At 41.6% G+C, this 21,789-nt stretch overlaps 1 protein-coding gene and 1 long non-coding RNA gene across 3 annotated transcripts in view; one reads left to right on the top strand and one right to left on the bottom strand.

Annotated features, from left to right (window-relative positions):
• Positions 1 to 21,789, top strand: part of CDK18 (cyclin dependent kinase 18) — a 287,497-nt gene that overhangs the window by 205,957 nt on the left and 59,751 nt on the right. For both annotated transcript variants that reach the window (XM_040337544.1, XM_040337543.1), the window contains exons 8-9: positions 16,397 to 16,459; positions 21,156 to 21,279. In XM_040337544.1, coding sequence (XP_040193478.1) covers positions 16,397 to 16,459; positions 21,156 to 21,279 — 187 coding nt within the window. The remainder of the gene's footprint in view (positions 1 to 16,396; positions 16,460 to 21,155; positions 21,280 to 21,789) is intronic.
• Positions 6,447 to 7,441, bottom strand: LOC120927107. Its single transcript, XR_005747032.1, has 4 exons — positions 7,358 to 7,441; positions 7,112 to 7,233; positions 6,812 to 6,968; positions 6,447 to 6,584 (listed from the first exon to the last, which is right to left on the bottom strand). It is a non-coding gene; the product is annotated as an uncharacterized LOC120927107 (long non-coding RNA).

Genomic DNA, 21,789 nt, shown 5'->3' with positions numbered 1-21,789 from the left:
ATCGAGATGGGGGTGTCTAAACTGGCCTGAGCTATTGATGATAACCTAGCTAAGTCCATTGCTGAAAGATATTCTTCTATTTTGGGTGGGGCTACTGGTAGCTGTGCCAAATTATATAGAGAGGAGTAATATCTCCCAAACTCCTCCACTATCTCCTTTGGCGTACGTTTTAATTGTCCCTTTGATTTGCGGGACATACGTTTGTTGACTCTTCTCTTTCAATTTCCCAGCTAGTAGTTTACTACACTTGTCTCCAAATTCGTAATTTATTTTCCTTCCCCTTTGTATTATTGCTTTGGCCTTATAGCGTAGGATCTCTGTCAACTGCCTTCTCAGGTGGCTCAATTCTCTGCCTGTTTGAGGGGTATGTGTCTTTTTATGTTGTAGTTCTAATTCCTGGATCTCTGTTAGTAAATTTTTAACCTGCTGTTCTCGCTTCCTTTTTAGAATCGATCCATGTCTGATAACCCCCCTGATCACCGCTTTGTGCGCTTCCCACACCATCCCTAGATTACTCCCGGGGGTAGCATTCATTTGGAAATATTCTGTGATTTCCCGAGCAACATCTTCTCTCACTTCCCTATTCTGCAAGAGGCTTTCATTTAGACGCCACCTTCTCTCCTGTGCAAGCCCTATGCCAGATAGTGAGATACGCAGACTAACTGGGGCATGATCCGACCATGTAATATTACCAATGGACACCTCCTTCACAGAGGAGATCAGATAGTGAGGTATCATGAAGAGATCTATCCTGGAGTACACCTGGTGGGGATTGGAGAAAAAGGTGTAGTCCCTCTCTTCCCCATGTAACATCCTCCATGCATCCATCAGCTGGATTTCGTACAGTCTACGTAGGACCTCCCGTCTGACCCCCTCTGTGATAGACGAAGTTCCCCTTGAGGTATCTATCTTTGGATTCAGGGGGATATTAAAATCCCCCCCCAAAATCAATTTGCCTTCTGAAAACTCCATCAATTCTTTGAGAGTCTTCCTCATAAAGGTATCTTGATGTACATTAGGCACATACACTGTAGCTAAAGTCACTTTTGTTTCTCCTATCTTCCCTTTTAAAAAAAGGTATCTCCCTTTTGGGTCTCGATAGCAATTTTCTAATGTCCATGGGATCCTATTAGAAATCAAAATAGAGACCCCCTTGGATTTTGCTTCCTGGTTCCCTGCGTGGTAGGCAGAAGGGAAGAACCTATTTTGCAATAGTGGGAGCCCCCCCGTCCTAAAGTGAGTCTCCTGTATGTAGGCAATATCTGTCTCTGAATGTCGCAAATCGTTTAGCAACATCCTGCGTTTTTCTGGGACATTAAGTCCCTTTGCGTTCAGGGAGGTTATTTTTAATCCCTCCATCTCCGACGTTGAGGGGAAGGGAGAGAAAGTGGAAACGAAGAATGAGAGAGAAATAAGAAAAAAAAAAAGGGGGAGAGAAACCCCCCAAAAAATAAAATAAAAAATACCAACCCCTCCCCCCCCAAAGAAAAAAAAAAAAAAAAAAAAAACCCAAAAAAAAAAAAAAAAAAAAACCCTAGAAAAAAAATTCCCCTAATAACTCGACAACCAACCCCTACTTGGCCGCACAAGTCAGTAAAGCTTCTTGCTTTATACACTCAATTCCCAACCTATAATTGAGTGTTGGCCTATTGAGGGGTTAGGGTAGAGAGCAGCTGAGTCAGAGCGGACTCTCCATCCGTAGCCCACCTATTTATATATATATATATATAAACAATTTAATAGCATTATTCATTCTGTCCCATCGATATTAATGCTTTTATAAACAACGCTTAATGTCACTTTGTGCCATTCCTCATTTATCCATTAAATTTGAGCATCTAACTTTTTGAAGAAAATAATGCTGGCAGTATAGATGAAACAACAATTAATCACGGATGTGTTATTTGGAGATATAATTCACATAAATTTGAGCAATTTTATTTTTAGTGTCACCTAGAATATTAATCATTATTTCACAATTATATAAATTTTCAATCCTTTTTTTAAATTTTAAATTTTAAATTTTGGTACACTATTTAATTTACCCCTAATTTAGGGTTTGAGTGTGGATTTATTGAGATTCAATCACCAATTGTGTCTTTAATATATGAGACACCGCTCAGCGCGGTCACTTACACAATAGTAATGGTCTAATTTCACTATTTGATTCATTCTTATTTGTATCTATAAAAGTACACAATCCGAATAAGATTGGGTACAGTCATCTTATGTTAATGCCACTCAGACAGTACTGGTATGTTTAGCTTATATATCAGCCCAATGATATTTATCAACATGCGGGGTTTATATATATTATTGTTAAGTTCGTCTATCAGCGGCCTTATTTTCAATCCTGCTGGGTCATGTCACTGTTAACCTATAAGGATATTGGTAAGCCCGCCCTACCAACCAATCAAGATCTGCCTTGGGTGGAACGCAAGCGGTCTGAGGCGGTGTATGGGCGCATGCGCCATAACTCATGACGAGGCTTGGTTTACAGCGTCATGACTTAGTTTAAGATTTGTTTCATTCCTTTTAAGAAACCATAATTTCTGACCGAGTGACGATTTCAATGCTGAACGGTGACACACACACGTGATCACGCGCGGCAATTGTTATTTCAGCACTCGGATTATTTTACTTTAATGTAAATTTTATAAAAATGCAACCTTGAGCAGTGACATCAAAGTCCTGCCTTAAGGGGTGTTCCTGCCACGCCTCGCTGTGTTGGAAGTCACGAGCGTCATAGGTGTCCGCCCCTTTGGGTAAAGTCATTTGGACAAACCTATGGACATCGATTTCCGGTGAACCTAGTGATCCGGATGTAGATCGATGCACTTCCGGTGCGCGTGTGGGTCCCGGAGCGAGGCCTGGTTAGTGAATTGTTTGATCATTATTGTCTTGTCTATAAAAAGGGGTGGCGTCCCACGCCACTCGTACCCCGAGAAGAAGTGATCTTGTCACGAAACGCGTCGGGTGGAGTGAGTGACGTGTGGACGCCATCCCCTTCATTTCTCCAAACGAGTGGCTGTTGTTCCTGGATACGTCCGGCCGGCGTTACAGGCCAATTGCTGTTTTTTTTATCTACAAATGTGAGTTGTATATTCGTTTAATGTTATTTTAAATAAATCACCCGGATTTTATGCCATGTGGAGCTCTGTCTTGTTGTTTTCTATATCCATCGCTGGATACGGCTGGGTTCTAGTGCGAGTGGAGGATCTACTACTGCCTTAAAATCTTTGGTTAAGAGATATGTTGATAGTGGTCCGGCAGGACCTGAATTTCTGGTAAGCAGCTGCATAATTGGTGGTGGATTCACATCTGGTGTTCAGTTACAGCATTTCTGGAATTTCACGGGTGTCTTCATAGCCATATGGACTTATCATCTATTTTTCCAACTTTGGATTCTATGGACTTTTTTACAAAATATTAGTTTTGTGATTATCAATTTTAGCAAATACTGCTATCACGGTTTTTATCATTTGTGTTATTATTTGTGTTATATTGTTTAAGTCACCGTAGTTTTTGGGCTCACACCAACCACCATTTAGGAGGGACTGGCAGCCACGGCTTCCTGACTCTGCTATTTGCAAATATTGCAGTCACGATTGACACATCCCAGTGTCATCTGACTACTGGGTTTACACACACCAATGCTCAGTGGGAACAGGCGGCTACGTCCCCCTGATTCCACGGACGAATCTATACCTCCAGTTTAGATTCACCTGTTAACGCACATATTTGGTCACACATTTGACACAAGTGCACAATTGAGTTTAGCGCAATTATCCCCCCCTTTTTTCACTCGTTCATAATTTGTTTATACACAATTTAATTGCCGCTTATCAATCTCAACCTATCATCTTAGCGCAGTTGTTCCCAAAATTTTCCTTTATGATCTGAGAAGATCGCCCGTGTCCTGCAAGTATGATGACAGACCCTCCACATGGGGTCTTAAGTAATCATCAATTAATTCACTTGCCCTTTCCGTCAATGAGCCGTTGCCCGAAACAATGGGGCGTCCCGGAGGTAGACGGATATTTTTGTGGATCTTGGGCAGGGCATAAAGGGTGGGGGTGCGTGGGCATGTGACGTTTAGGAATTCCCAAGTCGGTTTAGTGATTAAACCATTGTGGTAAGCTGAGCCTATTAGTCTCTGGTAGAGGGAGGTAGTCAGTTTCAAATGATCCACCGATACCTTTCTATACCACTCCTTGTTGTTTAAGATATTGTAAACCATAAGTTCATATTGAGGGACATCCATGATGACTAGATTACCACCCTTATCCGAAGGTTTAATTATGATGTCAGTGTGTTGTTGTAAGGAGGAAAGAGCTAGTTTCTGAGAGGGCGTCAGGTTAGTCTCAGGTAGATTGCGCCACTTTGGGCAATCTCCTGAGCAACCTGATTGGTGAATGCCCATACATTGGGGTTGCCTTGGAGAGTGGGAAACATCTGAGACTTTGGTTTGTAGTCTCTTTTGAGGGAAGTAATGGGGGGGACAACGCTGGGCCGGAGACCCCCAGCGATGGAAATAGATGATGGTGAATCACCCTCAAGCAATTCAGCCATGAGTAGATCATCATCATCAATGTGTCCCTCTTCCCAAAGCTTCATCAGTTCCTCCACAGCTTTAATATCTTCCAATGACATTTGCTGCCAAAGGGGATTACCAAAATTTGTTGATTCAATGGCTGGTTTAGGCTTGTCAAAAAGAATTTTTAACATCAATTTCCTCGAAAAAAGATTGATGTCCTTGATCAATTCAAATGCGTCAATGTTTTGGGTGGGGCAAAACGATAAACCCAATTCCAAGACGGAAATCTGATCCCTTAATAGCTCATATGAGGATAGATTAACTACTTGGAAGTTACCCTGGGCACCACTGGGTTTGAAGGATTCTGATTGGCCAATTTTCTGGGATCCAAGACTGGCTGACTGAACGTGGGAACTGGCCGAAAATCCCCCTGTGAAGCACCCAAAACTGGGTCATTCAACTGGGGATCCCATGTTGCTGATGATACAATGGGAGCAGTGTTGCTCTGAGATGCTCCACTCGAGTTGATTTGATTAATGCGCGAGCTCTTGGCCGCAGCTGCTCGAGTGTTGATTTGGCCCCTAGGGCCTGTGTTGGATTTATTTGATTTGGTAGGGGCAGAGCCCCTTGTGGACTTCATCTGAAAAATCCCATGGATCCTGGGACCCCCAGATGTATCGACCGCCTGAACCGGCGGGATAGAGGGGAGAGATGAATCAGAGTCTGTATATTCAGTAGAGGATTCAACTGGGTTGGCCTTACTAGGGTTGAATTGGCTACTTTTGTTTCTATTTTTGTTGTTAGGATTGGTGGGACGTCTGCGACTTCTGCTTACGGATGCCCAATTATAGGCTTGGCCGTTATCAAAAGCCACTTTGTCCCGTATGAATTTTTTGTCTTTATTTTTAAGTAGGGAGGATACATACAGCTCTAAATCACTATTCAGAGTCAGTTCCCTAGTGGAAAAAGCATCATCAGTAATGATGAGACTGTTGTCACTATAGAGGCCCCCAATCTCCAAATCAAGCATAGCAAGATCTGCTGAATATTGATCACATAATAAGTTCATCATTTTTTCTGAACAGCCCTGAAGGTTCATTTCCCAGTCAGCCCTGAATTCAGAGCTCACATTGAAAAGGGTGGGGAAAATTTGTATCCTTAACCCCCAAGGGGTGATCTTATTCTCTATGTATTTGAGGAAATACCATCTATTCCAAAAAAGTCTCGCTTTACGTTCAAGCATGCGCTGGAGTCTCGTGAAGAAACCGTTCAGCGAGAGACCACCGTCAGCTTGATTTTGAGTTTTTTTAATTTTATTCATCAATCCTTCAAAGGCATTGCCACAATAATCAGCCATTTTGAATGGTATAGCTGAATAACCGGGAGAGGACACTGCCCACCCTGAATCAGTACGTGGCAATGACCCCACAATGTCTCAGCCACTAAATGAATAATGTACTACCTTATACCAACAGAAACTCCGCGGTTACCCAAACTGGTTTCACAGCCAAATTCCTGTCAGAAACACAGCACCAAAAGAAAAAGGTTTTGAAAGGAGAAAAGAAAAGAAAATAAACAATAGAAGAGAATTCTTGACCATTACATGAATAGAATACATCATGCATATACAATAATTGTCATTATTCAAAATATGTACGATAGGATTTGATAAGTAAATGTGCTTCCTGGGAGTGATGGGTGGATAACACCCTGAAATGGACAAATATGTAAATGAAGCACAGATACTCAAATCACTGAACACCACATCCCGATATAAACAGAAAACAAGAAATGCGGGAAAGGGTGACAAACCCTGGGATTTTAAAGGTGTTAATATTGGAAAATTCAATCCAAAACAATGAAATAAATATAAAAATAATAATTTATTCAGACATATAAATTGGTTTTCTAAATAACACAAAATATCAAACAAGACATGGATGGTCTCATAGGTGATGTTAGCGACTAAAACAGTAGCAGAGGAACCTGTTGGAGGAGGCCCGACATGTTTTGCTCGATTGAGCTTTATCAAGGGCAGTGCAACAAGCTACAAAATAGAAAAAAGAGAGAAAAACAAAATAAGGCATTGTGAATATTGCCAAAAACAACAACAACAGTCTGAAAAGTACAGACCGCTGGTGTTGCAGTACAAAATGATCTATATTTATACATAAATGATATTTGGGGGATAAACATTTGTAATAGAGTAGTTCATGAAAATACAAAGGTCACATAAACTAGTTGTACAGTGAAAGAGACCAGAAGCACACTTACCCGTCCAGGTCCAAGAACATCCAATCACAATTAAAATCAGCTGTATGCCATTAAATCAAACTGTGAAAAAGGATTCCACAGTATATGTGCCGAATCTAGCAAGCATCCCAAAGGAGAGCCACACCAGCCAGTCAGTCCAAGTGGGGTTTACACAATGCTATAGTAAAAAAGGTAAACAATAATAAATAATGGGAGAGTAGACCCACCAAAGAATTCTGGGGGGGTAAAATCTCAAGCAATAAGGTGAATAATAAAAGTTTCTATATACAGCTGTATCCATATATAAGCATATGTAAATACCTTGGATAGGCAGTTGGATCGGATCAAAAGAAGGGACTAGCAAAATTGCGTCCAGCACAGGAAGAGTTAAACAGCCAGTTAGCATTGATCAGTTGGAGAGAAACCTCTAACAATGCTGGTTGCTAATAAAAAAACATATAAGAAGACATATAATCACTAATGGTGTCAATATAAACACCCAATGCTGTAATATTAGGATATCAAAAAAAGCTGTAGAATAAAACAAGGAAAGAGAGAGAAACAAACCTGTTTGAAGAGGTTGAAATCACATGCCTGAGAAATCATAAGGCAGAGACAGCCTGAAGCTCTGACATTTTAGAGCCACGGCAAGAGCAAACATAATTGACCTTTAAATACCCCCCAGCTGTGATGCAAAACTGCTGGGGGTGGGCCTGAATCAAAAGTGTGTCCAATGACAGAATGGGCTGGGCAGGGAGATCCAAGGTGGCCGCCCCTAGGTGGTCAGTTCCGCCCAGATTAAACGAGGGGTCGGAACAAACAAAATAGGAATAACCTAAATGGTTTAGACTCTTAAAGGGGCGGGATGACTAACCTGAGTCTCCAACAAAGGACCAGGGTGGCATAGAGTCACCCAGGCCATCAGCAACCAAATGGCAAAGGCACCCTAGAGAAAAGGGGGGATCACCCACGTGGACTTACCGATCAAAGACCACGAATCGGGTGCGCCCCACAGGCCCATATAGCATGTGATTAGCCCTAAAACGGCTGGAAAGAGTGGGACCCGAAAGGGATGCATGCTTAGTGGAACAAAATTGAAAAGAAAAGTAAAAAAAAAAATTCAGTATGTGTGTAAATAACACAGGGGTAGTGTACCCCAACAGCATGACAGCACGAGTTCACAAGGTCCAGTCTGTAATCTTGGTGTTCAGTTATCCTCTCCCATTACTTCCACCTTTACATCCGCTGGATACTGGCACATGGAATGCTCAGAGGGTATGGATGGATGAAGGGAGAAGAAAGCACATAGTACAGCTCCGCATATAAAATGTATAAAAGACATAAAAAAAACTCACATTTCCAATAAGCAAGAAGTTCCAAACAAAAACGAGCAGCAAGCTCGTATCCCAGCCGTCAGAGCGTGTGGGGTCTAGTACTTCCTGTCCAGGGGATCCATCAGTTATTGCCTTAATGTTATTTCCAATAAGAATGTTCTGCCTAATCCTATCCCTTATAATTACTTAACTCTCTGGGGCCTGCATTGTTTTGCACAACCAATTAATCTAGATTTTCTTAATTGTGTTGGAAGTCATACTACATTGTTTACTTTAGTTAATACCCTAAGCCTAAGTAGACAGACTGACAGTGAACACTGAAATTGCTTTTAGATGGCAGGGTACTTGTGGGGAGTTATGAAGCTCCCTGGGCAAGTTCTCTCCATTCCCAGGCTAAACTGCAGCCAATCAGTGTCTTGTCTGCCTCTCTTTCCTCTCCCTGTGATGCCACTCTGCATATCCACAGCTAGGGAGGGAGAGATGGCATCTGCTGCAGCTGGGATGGTTGTGTGTGGGCAGCTATGTACACAACCATGGCATTCAGTTCCATGCATCTACATTCCTGGCAGTGCTGCAGAATGAGGCTACAAATGTTTGGAAAAGTGTGGTGATATGTGATCCCCCAACACTAGTGAAGGGTCAAAATGTCTCAAAAGAGAATGTGTCCAAATTTTTGCCCCCATGTTTTGCTATCTCTGTTAGTGTTGTTAATGTGTTTTAATGTATTCAAATGTTCAGGTGTAAATTTACTGACAGTTCGTAAAAAAAAAAAAATCATGCTGTCACGCTGTGTTGACTTTTTCAGTATAAACCAGGCAAATGACATGTTATGGGTATTGTCATTATTTTCATATTGTGTTTATACTGTTTAAATATTGATTTTCTTCGTTTTTAATAGGAGTTCTGTCATGTTTTAGGTTATCAGTAAAAAATTTGCTCCATCTGTACATTTTTCATGTTTTGTCAGTAAAAATGTTGCGGGAGGTTGGCAACACTGTGTTATAATTTGCTCCTTTAACTTGTCATTTGTGTGTCCCTGGTTTCAATAGATTTGTTTTGAGCTTTCCAAGGTTTTACAAGAGGTGATGTTAGTATAGTCAATAAGCTTACAATCAAAGCATACATAACAGTTTCAGAGCAAGAAAATTTGAAAACCTGTCATGAAAACATGTCCTGAACTGGACAATAGAACCATATGCTTATAGGTATATTGCGAAAGTCCACCTATCATGTCAGTCAAATAAGCACAACGTGATTCACACATCGGGGAAAGGGTTAGGGCCAGGGAAAACAAGAGGAGAGGGTAATGAGTGGGGAGACACAAATATATCATAATTTCCAAATGAGGCAACATACGCTGTCCACAGTTATCAAAATGTCAGTGATCTCAACACAGGCCTCAACTTGTCCTCAGGCTCCAAACCTGTCTATACAGAGAATTATTGCCCTTAAGGCAGTGTAGGTGTATGCCAGGTAGGCAACAAGAGAAGCATAGAGCTAAAGAAAAGAATCAAGGGATAAAGTAAATAAAGGTAAGATAGAAAGTCTGGCAACAGCCCCCCCTCTCCCCCACGCCACTGGCTAGCACCTATTCAGATAGAGCTTGTAGGTAGTGAAGCCATGGATCCCAACCCTTCTCAAATTTAGCCTGTGTGTCTTGGAGTATACTAACTAACTTCTCATTTAACATGATCCACGTGAGTTTCCTTTTTATACGAAAAATATCAACTACTGGGGATTTTCATGCAGTGACTATAGCTATCTTTGCTGCCAAAAATATTCAGAAAATGAATGATTGTGTATGCTGGGCAATACCCTCCACTGGTTCATTTAAAAGAGCTTCCTAAACTGTCTTAGGGATGTTAACCATAGTCACAGAAAATATCAAGGTATGTACCTGCATCCAGAATCTCCCAACCTTAAAACAGTTCCACTGTGTGTGTAGCATTGAACCCTCTTGACTGCAGCCTTGACAGCATCGAGAAGAGACCTCAGAATACAATTTAGATAGTTTGGTTGGGACTAGATACTATTGGGAGTCCACGTTATATTTGGCCTCAATCAGCTGAATATTCAAAATACCCTTATGCATTCTAGAAGTCCAGGCATTCCAGTTCTCCTCAGTAATCTCCATCTCTAGGTCTCCTTCCCAAGTCAGCCTATACTTGAGTTTATTGGAAAAGGATATAAAGCCTGGGAAGCATCCCAGAGGGGAAGAAAGGAATGGCAGAGAAAGTGGCACAAAATGGCCGAACAGTTTTTAGAAGGCATCCACATCAAAAAGTTGATAAGGAGAGAACCACAGGCTTGTGCTTCAAATCCCAGCCAGTCATGTCTATACAAATCAGAATAAATCTGATATAGTTGCGAAAATTGAATGTCCTGATAATATTTATGAAGATCAATGATTTCCAGACCTCTTTCGGAGTGTAAAGTGTATGCCAAGCAAATCGACACCCTCTAGACCCCAAATAAATTGAGACTGAACTTTTTGTATTCAATTTAATTCTACAACTTTTGTGTATGGTGAGTACAGTGGTTTGTGATTGAAAGTAATGTCTTTTATTGCTCTACCTGTCGCCTTTCCAAAGTTTGTGCTTGTATAATCAATATTTAAATGACTTTTTCTATTGATTCAATCAATTCTTTCATTTTTCTATGAAAGAAAAATCATTCTCCTCAATCCTCATATGATACAATTTTATCACCTTGATCTTTGTATTCTTTATTGCAAATGTTAAACGTGTTTCCCATCTGGTTTTAGAGTCTGCTATTATGTGTATGGCTGTTTTGTATTTGGAAATAATATAGTATTTATGTAAATTTTTAGCCCTTGTGGGAATAGTTTGGATGTACTATAATACTTGTATCCAAATACGCAATATTACATACACCCTTTGCTTTATTTTATTTCATAAAGTTTTCTCAGTTTGGCAAAATTGTTATTGATATCTTTCTTGAGCCTTTTTGTCTACTTCTTGTTTCTGTTTTTGCTAAATATTAGAAATCAAAGCCACCTATTGTAGCAACCTTACAGGGAAACAATAAAGGGGAAGAAAAAAATGGGAATTAAATGATCCCAGCTTATGTGTTATGTTTAGTCTGTAACAAATTGCTTAGTAATGGCTAGAACAGGTGTAGCCTACATCACATCTGAGCAAAGTTTAAAAGTCAAATGTTTTTTTTATGTCTATCACACGGATTGTCAGAATAAATTATCGTAATAATTGTCATCTTGTAAAGTAAATGGCCAGATCCATAATACCTACATAGGGCACTGCATGTATTGGATGTTGCCGCTTATAACCTAAGGAGGAACTGCAGTCTGCTTCCATAATTTGTAATAAAAACATCTTTGTCATTCTGAAGCTTCCCTCCAACCACTTTCCATATTATTTTATATATACTGTGATTCTGTACTTGTCAAATATGCGGCAAAAATCTCCCTTCACTACGTCTTGCTGCATCCATTTTAACTGTGTGCAAATGAAGCTGCTGCCTGGTTTTACACAGACACGCAGAGGCACACCTCCAGCTTTGCAGATCTTATTGGCCCGCTTATGACTCACCCCCCCTCCCTTCCTGGCAAACCCTCACGAGAGAGAAAGCTAGCTGTGCATGATGTCATAAGCCTAGGCTTTTACCAGACAAGAAACAGGAAGTGGGCTTTATGAGGTATTTACTGGCAGAAAAACAATGTTTTACTATCCAAAGTTAAAACAAGGGCAAAAGATTTAATAGAAGGAAAGTTAAAAAATTATTGAAGTTCGGCTTTAAACCTGCACAGTTAATTAGAAATGAGTGCAATAGTTATTCTCCATATGAAACACCATATACAAGGCAAATTGTGCCACTTGGTTAACTGTGACTGAGTTATTCAGTTGTTTAATATGTGCTATACTGTATGTACATTTATTTCCTTTCTATGGAATCAATATTCCGTGCGAAGAGAGGCTAGTATGCCATATGCTTTTCCCATAGCCACTGTATATAAAAACGATTATATCAATGCAATTTAGTAAAATTTTGCTGGGCAAAGTAGTAGTTTAAACTGGGTGTGAGAAAAAAGCTCTTGGCTACCTGATTAGAAAAAGCAACATCATCTATTATTCATAAGGACCAAACTGGTTTTATGTCCCATAAGTCTACATCTATAACTATCTAACACATTCTGGTGAATACCCACTTTGCAAAGAATTCACCACTCATGCAAGGATAACTAAAAATAACTTTTTTCCCCTTTAAAATGATTGGATGATTGAAGCCAGGAGAGCTTCAAAAGCCCTTTTTTTGTTCAAACATTTTAATTTTTTTATTACAATGCAAAGAACATAGCAGTCAGCGTTACAGCAGTAATCTTATAGCTATGTTGTGTACAAAAAATGTACATATGAAACAATAAATGCAAAAGTGCTTGGAAACACTATTAACTACCCTTACAAAAACAGAACATATGTAGAAGTAAGGAAGGGGAAGGAGGGAGAGAGGGCGTGGAGGGGAGGGGCCCCGGGGGCTGTCCTCTAGATGTAAAATAGACACTGAGCAGGCATGGATAGGCAAAGATGTAGGTCAGGGCTTAAAGTGGTTGTAAAGGCAGAAGGTTTTTGATCTTAATGTATTCTATGCATTAATATAAAAATCCTTCAGTGAGCAGCAGCCCCCCTAATACTTACCTGAGGTTCACCTAGATCAGTGGTTCTCAACCTGGGGGTCGGGACACCCTCGGGGGTCGAATAATGATTTGCCAGGGGTCACTAAATCCTGGGCTGTTACTGAAGCCCGCACCACTCTCCCAGCCTTTTTGCAGCCGCCCAGCAGGGCTGTTCCTGGAGCCTGTGGCCACCCTGCTGGGCTGTTCCTAGAGCCCGCGGCCACCCACTCAGCTTTTTTGCAGTCGCCCATTCAGTTCACAGCATGGCTGGGGACAGAGACTAGAGGTCAGCAAACTGGTGAGGAATGGGAAGTGGGAGGGGCTGGAGGAGACCCCATCTTCTGATTTCGGCATAGGTGTCACTTCTACGAGACACCACAAAGTCGGAGACACAATTAGTAACACTACATGTGATTATAGTTGCCATTAAAAGTCCCCACTACAGTTCTCAGATCAACAGATGACCTTGATCAAGAGCACCTAAGTTGGCCAATCAGAACTCCCCCCAGCATTGCCACTCATTTCAACTCCCCCCACCAGCACTGCCACTCATCCCATTCCCCCCACCAGCACTGCCACTCATCCCAAACCCCCAGCCAGAACTGCCGCACATCCCATTCCCCCCCAAGGAGTAAGAGAAGGAATACAAATAGAGAATACATGAAAGGGAGAGGAAAAGAGGGGGAGGAACAAAGAAAAAGTTAGGGAAAGAATAGGAGAAAAAACAAGAAAGAGGGCTAGAGAGGGATGGGGGATAAAAACAAGAAATTAGGATAGAGAGATATAAAAGGGAAAGAAAGGGAGAACAAAGAGAAAGTGTGGTACATCCTAAAATGTACCATAAGGGTTTTACTGTACGAGTGCAAGGGACTCAGGGAAATGTCTGTGGGTTAGGGGCGCAAAATACTTGTCTTGCAATGGGTGCTGAACCCACACTACGAAAATAATTTTACTATTAGGGGTCCCCACGACTTGGGAAATTTTATCAAGGGGTCACGGCACTAGCAAGGTTGAGAACCATTGTGCTAGATCATAAGCGTTTCTTGTATTAAGAGAGTTATAGACTTCAGAGAGAGAGATATCATTTTACCCCTGTATATATCATTAGTAAGACCTCATCTGGACCATGCAGTTCAGTTTTGGGCACCAGTTCACAAAATACAAGGATATTGGGAAACTGGAGAAAGCACAGAGAAGGGCAACCAGACTGATAAGAGGCATGGAGGAGCTCAGCTATGAGGAAAGATTAGAGGAACTGAATGTATTCCCTCTTTAGAAGAGGAGATTAAGGGAGGATATAATCAACATGTATAAATGCATACATGGTGCATATAGTGAACATGGTGTTGAGTCATCACAGAGGACACAGGGGCACTCTTTATGTCTGGAGGAAAAGAGATTTCATCTCTGAAAATGCTTCTTTACAGTAAAGAGCTGTGAAAATGTGGAATAGACTCCCACAAGAGCTGGTTCTGTCCAGCTCAGTAGATTGCTTTAAAAAGGGCTGGATTATTTCCTAAATGTACTAGATACTGATATTTAGGCATATTTGAATCCGGGAATATCCGATTGCCTCTTGAGGGATCAGGAAGGAATTTCTTTCCCCTGCTGGAGCAAATTGAATCAAGCTTTGCTGTTTGTTTTTTTTTGCCTCTGTTTATTGATTGAACTAGATGGACATGTGTCTTTTTTCAACCAGACTAACTATGTAACTATAAGTCTATGGTCTAAAGCTCCATACACACGATCAGATATCTGATGGAGTCTAATCCAATGGATTTTTTCATCGGATGTCCGATGAAGCTGACTTTAATCAGTCTTGCCTACACACCATCAGTCAAAAATCCGATCGCGCTGACGTACAACACTACGACGAGCCGAAAAAAATGAAGTTCAATGCTTCCAAGGAGGCGTCGACTTGATTCTGAGAATGCGTGGATTTTTGACCGATGGAGTTCCATACAGAAGATTGGATTTTTCTATCGTTTTTTTATCCATAGGAAAAATTTAAAACATTTTCTATTTTTTTTCACCAATGGAAATTAAACCGATGGGGCCCACACACGATCGATTTGTCTGATGAAAACAGTCCATCGATCTGTTTTCATCAGACAAACCGATCGTGTGTACAGGGCTTAAGGCAGAGGTCTCCAAACATTTTGTAAACAAGGGGCTGGTTTACTGTCCTTCAGGCTTTAGGGGGGCTGGACTATGGTCATTGGGATTACAAATTTTCCCAGAGGCAATGTGAGTAAACAGTGCATCTTTAGTAGTAGCGGGAGGGATAGTGCACCACGCTGGTGCCCTATTGTTGATGTCCGTGGGAGGAATAGTGTTCCAAGGGCTGGTTAAAGGCAAGCAATGGGCTGCAGTTTGGAGATAAGGGATAAGAGATAAGGTTCCACCTTTGCCTGTTAAGGCACACACTATCAGATCCATTAGTTCTTTATAGACTTTGACAAGATACAGGTCCCACTCCTCTGTTCTTTATGATCTCCCTATTGCTTACTGCAAAACTTATGCCTTGTACACACGATAGGAATTTCTGATGAAAAAAGTCTCATCAAAAATTCCTATCGTGTGTGCCCCATAGGATTTTTTTCCGTCAGAGTTTGGAAATAGAACATGTTTTATTTTTTTCTGATGAAAAAAAATCCTATGGGAAATTCAAATCGTCTGTGTGGAACTCCGACGGAGAAAAAAACATGCATGCTCAGAATCAAGTCGACGCATGCTCGGAAGCATTGAACTTAATTTTTCTCGACTCATCGTAGTGTTTTACGTCACTGCGGTTTGGACAGTCGGAATTTAGTCTGACAGTGTGTATGCAAGACTGATGGAAGACAGCTTGAACGTAATTTTGACAGAAAATTCCATCAGATTTTAGCCCATAGGAAATTCCTATCGTGTGTAAAGGGCATTAGGCTTGTTGGCAGAGGGAGGGGTTATAAAAGGGATGTCCCTGTAGCTGATTTATCAGTGTCCAGTCACCTAAATTTTTGTAGCTTCCTATAACCTATGGTTATGAATAAGGATCGTGTCTCCTGTGCTGTACTATAATGCCGCGTACACACGATCGGATTTCTGATTAAATAATAAAATCCGATGAAATTTTTCGCCGGAATTCTGATGAAGCTGACGTTCATCAGTCTTGCATACACACTATCAGACTAAATTCCGACCGTGCCAAAATGCGGTGACATACAAAAATACGACGAGCTGAAAAAAATGAAGTTCAATGCTTCCGAGCATGCGTCGACTTGATTCTGAGCATGCGTGGATTTTTCTCCGATGGAGTTCCACACAGACGGTCGGAATTTATTATTGTTTTTTTTCATCGGAAAAATTTAAAACATGTTCTATTTTTTTATACCGATGGAAAAAAGTCTGATGGGGCCCACACACGATCGTTTTCTCAGATGAAAAAAGTCCATCAGACTTTTTTCATCTGAGAAAAAAAGATTGTGTGTACAAGGCATAAGAAAGAGGTTTTACAGAAACCTTGAAAATCCTATTTGATTGTTTCTGCTGACTGTACACTGTTGTTTTTCCTAAATAAAATATATTATGAGAAAAAGATTAATTGTTTCCCTAATATTTTTTTGTTATGCTTCTTTCCAGGATAGTGATCTTAAACAATATCTGGATAACTGTGGTAGCTTGATGTCAATGTACAACGTTAAGGTGAGAGGCATAGACGAAAAAAAGCTTCAATTGTTTCTTTTATTATTATGTTTTCTCGGGTTGATGGTAACTCCTGGTTTCCACATGGATAATGTTGCTCCAGAATGATGTCTTCTGTCTAAAAGCAGACTTAAATCTTTCTGGCAGCAGCCAAGTGCAAGTATGTACAATGTATTTGCACATTATGACACTCTTACCTTGTAATTCCCCCACCCAGTGCTGTGATGTCTGTCTCTTGTCACTCTGGGCCAGATCCACATAGAATTGGATAGGCGCAGCGTATCAGAGATACGCTACGCCGCCATATCTTACCTGGCTTTAAGTCAAATCCAGGAAGATTTTGCGCCGTAAGTTACGACGGCGTAGTGTATTTCTGGCGGCGGAATTCAAATCGGCGATTAGGGGGCGTGATTCATTTAAATGAAGCGCGTCCCGGCGCCGATTGAACTGCGCATGCTCCGTTTTGAAATTTCCTGCCGTGCTTTGCACGAAATGACGTCGCAACGACGTCATTATTTGAACTTAGATGTGACTTACGTCCATCCCTATTCACGGACAACTTACGCAAAAAATAAAAACAATTCAAATTTCGACGTGGGAACAACGGCCATACTTTAACATGGCAAGTCTATCTATACGCCGCAAAATAGCAGCTTTAACTATATGCCGGAAAAAGCCGACTAGAGATGAAGTAAGAGAATGCGACGGCCGCGCGTACGTTCGTGGATCGTCGGAAAAAGCTCATTTGCATACCCGACGCGGAAAACGACGTGAACTCCACCCAGCGGACACCGAAGTATTGCATCTACGATCCGAAGGCGTACGAACCCAGATGCCGTCATATCTTGGTTTGAGGATTCAAACTAAAGATACGACGCGGGTAATTTGAAAGTACGCCGGCGTATCAGTAGATACGCCGGCGTACTCTCTCTCTGGATCTGGCCCTCTGTTTCTAGTGCTGCAATTTCTCTGCCTAACTCCAGAACCTTGAGTTTTTAGTTGCTTTCATTGGTGGGGCTGGAAAAATGTAGCTCCTGCATATGTGCTTGATAATTCATTCATCTCGGCTCCCGGCACTTACTCCTGGCATCTGTAATAAGCCATGATTGTACACTGAGCTGTGCATGTGCTGCTGTCAGTGTACGAATAATAAAAAACTATTTTATATTACAAGAAACATAGAGGGTCTCTTATACCGTAAATCTGTTTTAAAAGATTTCAGATTTTCTTCCACTTTAAGTATTTGCAGTGTCATGTGACTGTATCTTCAACCTTATTGTTCGCTCTTTTCTCTTTTTTTTTCTTCAACATCTCCAAGCATAATTGTAATTTCTAGTGAGTTGGTTATTTTCACAATATATCCAAAATATGACAGCTTGAATCTAGGCTTCTAATGAAACTTGTAGCCATCCAATGAAAAAAGTTTTAATTAGGGTGTCAAAATTGTATTTAGTGGATATACTTATAACCCTAACCCTAGATAGCGGACAGCACTGAATTTAAATGTTGGATCTCAAGTTAAACAGAAAAAAAGACTCCATAAATCTTCTGTCAGAAACAGTTGCTATCTTATTTGCAGTATCTCACAAACGTGAGTACACCCCTCACATTTTTGTAAATATTTTATTATATCTTTTCATGTGACAACACTGAAGAAATGACTATTTGCTACAACGTAAAGTAGCGAGTGTACAGCTTGTATAACAGTGTAAATTTTCTGTCCCCTCAAAATAACTCGATACACCGCCATTAATGTCTAAACCACTGGCAACAAAAGTAAGTGCATTCCTAGATGAAAGTGTCCAAATTGGGCCCAAAGTGTCAATATTTTGTGTGGCCACCATTATTTTCCAGCACTGCCTTAACCCTCTTGGGCAAGGAGTTCACCAGAGCTTCATCACGTTGCTAGTGGATGTTAGAGACCTTGCGCTTCTCCACCTTCCGTTTGAGGATGCCCCACAGATGTTTAATAAGGTTTAGATCTGGAGACGTGCTTGGCCAGTCCATAACCTTTACCCTCAGCTTCTTTAGCTAGGCAGTAGTAGTCTTGGATGTGTGTTTGGGGTCGTTATCATGTTGGAATACTGCCCTGCGGCCCAGTCTCTGAAGGGAGGGGATCATGCTCTGCTTCTGCAGAGCAATGTCTCAGCAATGGCATGCAATACCAAGCTGCTGCTAACAAAGCAAACAGAATATTTGCATGCATTAAAAAGGGGATCAACTCCAGAGATAAAACGATAATTCTCCAGCTCTACAAGACTCTGGTCTGGCCGCACCTAGAGTATGCTGTCCAGTTCTGGGCACCAGTCCTCAGGAAGGATGTACTGAAAATGGAGCAAGTACAAAGAAGGGCAACAAAGCTAATAAAGGGAGGAGGTTATTAGTTATGAGGAAAGGTTATTCTCTCTGGAGAAGAGACGCTTGAGAGGGTATATGATTTCAATTTACAAAGACCATACTGGTGACCCCACAATAGGTGTAAAACTTTTTCGTGGAAGGGAGTTTAACAAGACACGTGACCACTCATTAAAATTTGAAGAAAAGAGGTTTAACCTTAAACTACGTAGAGGGTTCTTTACTGTAAGTCCCCATACACACGGGAGGATTTATCCGCGGATACGGTCCAGCGGACCGTTTCCACGGATAAATCCTCTCGAGGATTTCCGCGGATTTCCATCCGATGGAGTGTACTCACCATCGAATCGAAATCCGCGCCGAAATCCTTTGGCGATGACGTGTCGCGCCGTCGCCGCGATTATGACGCGGCGACGTGCGCGACGCTGTCATATAAGGGATTCCACGCATGCATCGAATCATTACGACGCATGCGGGGGATCCCTTCGGACGGATGGATCCGGTGAGTCTGTACAGACCAGCGGATCCATCCGTTGGGATGGATTCCAGCGGATAGATTTGATAGCATGTCATCAAATATTTATCCGCTGGAAATCCATCCCAGGGGATAAATATCCGCGGAAACAGATCCGCTGGAGTGTACACACCATAGGATCTATCCTCTGAAACTCATTCACTGGGATTTTTTAGCGGATGGATTCTATCGTGTGTATGGGGCCTGAGAGCAGCAAGGATGTGGAATTCCCTTTCACAGGCGGAGGACTCAGTGGGGAGCATCAATAGTTTTAAAAAACTATTAGGTAAGCACTTGTCATGGTACATGTTGGCATTCATGGTGCCCTTAATTAACTGTAGCTCCCCAGTGCCGCCAGCACTCATGCAGCCCCAGACCATGACACTTCCACCACCATGCTTGACGGTAGGCATGACACACTTGGTAAAAATCCACGCATGCTCAGAATCAAGTCAACGCATGCTTGGAAGCATTGAACCCCTTTTCCTTTTTTCCCCCTCCTCCTCCCAATCGTATACAACTATTATGGATGGGGACAGTGGTCTAAGTTTAGCCACTGCCCCGTTTAAAGTCCCAACACATTCTTTCTTTCAAATAATTTTAAAACAAGTTGCCTTTTTTTTAACCGATGGTTAACTAACCGATGGCGCCCACACACGATCGGTTTTGACCGATGAAAACGGTCCATCAGACCATTCTTCTTCGGTCTCCGCGCTCCCGCTCTCCGGTGCCTTCTGCCAGGCTGCGCCGCTGCTATCTTCTTTGTAGCTCTCTTACTAGCGGCGGCCAGCCCGGGCTTCCTCTGTCGTCTTCTTCCGTCGCCTTCTTCTTCCCTCTTCTTTTCTTCCTGTGTTGACTTGGCGCTCCCTCCCGCTGTAATGCCGGGTGCGCGGTGCGTGGCGATTTATATAGGCCTCTTATGACGTCACAGTCCCAGAATGCTCCGGGTGGTGACGTCATGCTCCAGGTGGTAAGGGGTCTGATATGGATTTTGGGGGGGACCCCCACTCCATTTTTTCGGCGTAGGGGTTCCCCTTTAAATCCGCACCAGACCCATGAGCCTGGTATGCTCCTGGAGGGAAACCCATGCTGTTTTTTTTGTTAAAATTTGGCGTGGAGTTCCCCCTCAAGATCAGCAGAGTACAAGTCACATGCCAAAGTCGGAGCGTGCAAGACTGCGTTCCAACTTTGATCCGACTTCAATGATATTCAATGGAGTGAAGTAGGATCAAAGTCGGAACAAAGTAGTACAGGGAGCATTTGCAAAGTCGCTCCGACATGTGTCGGACCAGTTAAGACGGCTCCCATAGGGAAACATTGATTTTCACACGTCATGTGACATGAGATCCCGATGTCGGAGCGTTTGTCGGACTAGTGTGAACCTGGCCTTATACTGTGAAAGGCCCGAGGACAGCATGGCTGATTTCGGCAAATCTTATGTGTCCTTCTGAGGTTTCCCGAGGTCAGCCGAAGTGTCCCCGGGCCTTTTCGGCCGTTTCCGAGGCTTTCCGGCGCTCAGCCCCCCCCCTGCCCCCTTTCCATTATCTTTAGAGGCTTTGGTTTTGAGTCTTCTAACTGCAGATGCAATCTCTAATTCCTACACTTTTTAATCTTTCTCCTCAAGGAGAAAGGGGAGACTTTCTCTTCTTTACATAAATTAAAGAGATTTAAAAGATAATTGCCACTGGAGGTTCTAAGTTGGTTTGGTGATTCACTTCTCCCGAATCTATCAACAACTAAATTATACCTACTGGACCAATTTTTTTGAATCTGTAGAGGTTTATAGAATGTTTGCATCACCTGTAACAAAGTTTTCTATCTTTACAGATATTTATGTTTCAACTTCTTCGGGGGTTGTCATACTGCCACCACAGAAAAGTCCTACATCGGGATCTCAAGCCACAGAATTTATTAATTAATGAAAAAGGAGAACTGAAGCTAGCAGACTTTGGTGTGTGCATACTGTTGTAATGATGAGTGTCTTTAAGGTTTGCCATGCCATGTATGCTTGGGAATCTGGCTAAATAAATTGTTTAATCTTATAAATGCTTTGATTAAGTAATGTGTGAGTTTGGCACCTTTTTTGGTAAGAAAATGGCCCTTTAATATAGACAGATGTTTTATGTGTGCTTTATGAGTCCTAACCCCTTCAATACCAGGCCTTTTCACCCCCTTTCTGCCCAAGCAAATTTACAGCTTTCAGCACTGTTACACTTTGAATTACAATTGGGCAGTCATGCAACACTGTAACCCTATGAAATTTTTATAATTTTTTTCACACAAATAGAGCTTTCTTTTGGTGGTATTTAACCATCGCTGTTTTTTTTATAGTTTACTAAATAAACAAAAAAAGACTGAAAATGTAAAATAAAAAAACAAATTTTTCTTTGTTTCTGTGTATAACATTTTGCAAATAAATAACCTTTATTCATACATTTAGGCTAAAATGTATACTGCTACA

The sequence above is a fragment of the Rana temporaria genome, chromosome 2, assembly GCF_905171775.1.
Source record: "Rana temporaria chromosome 2, aRanTem1.1, whole genome shotgun sequence".
Taxonomy (NCBI): Eukaryota; Metazoa; Chordata; class Amphibia; order Anura; family Ranidae; genus Rana; species Rana temporaria.
The sequence above is the reverse complement of the archived record's forward strand: the minus strand, read 5'-3'. Positions and strand labels throughout refer to the sequence as shown.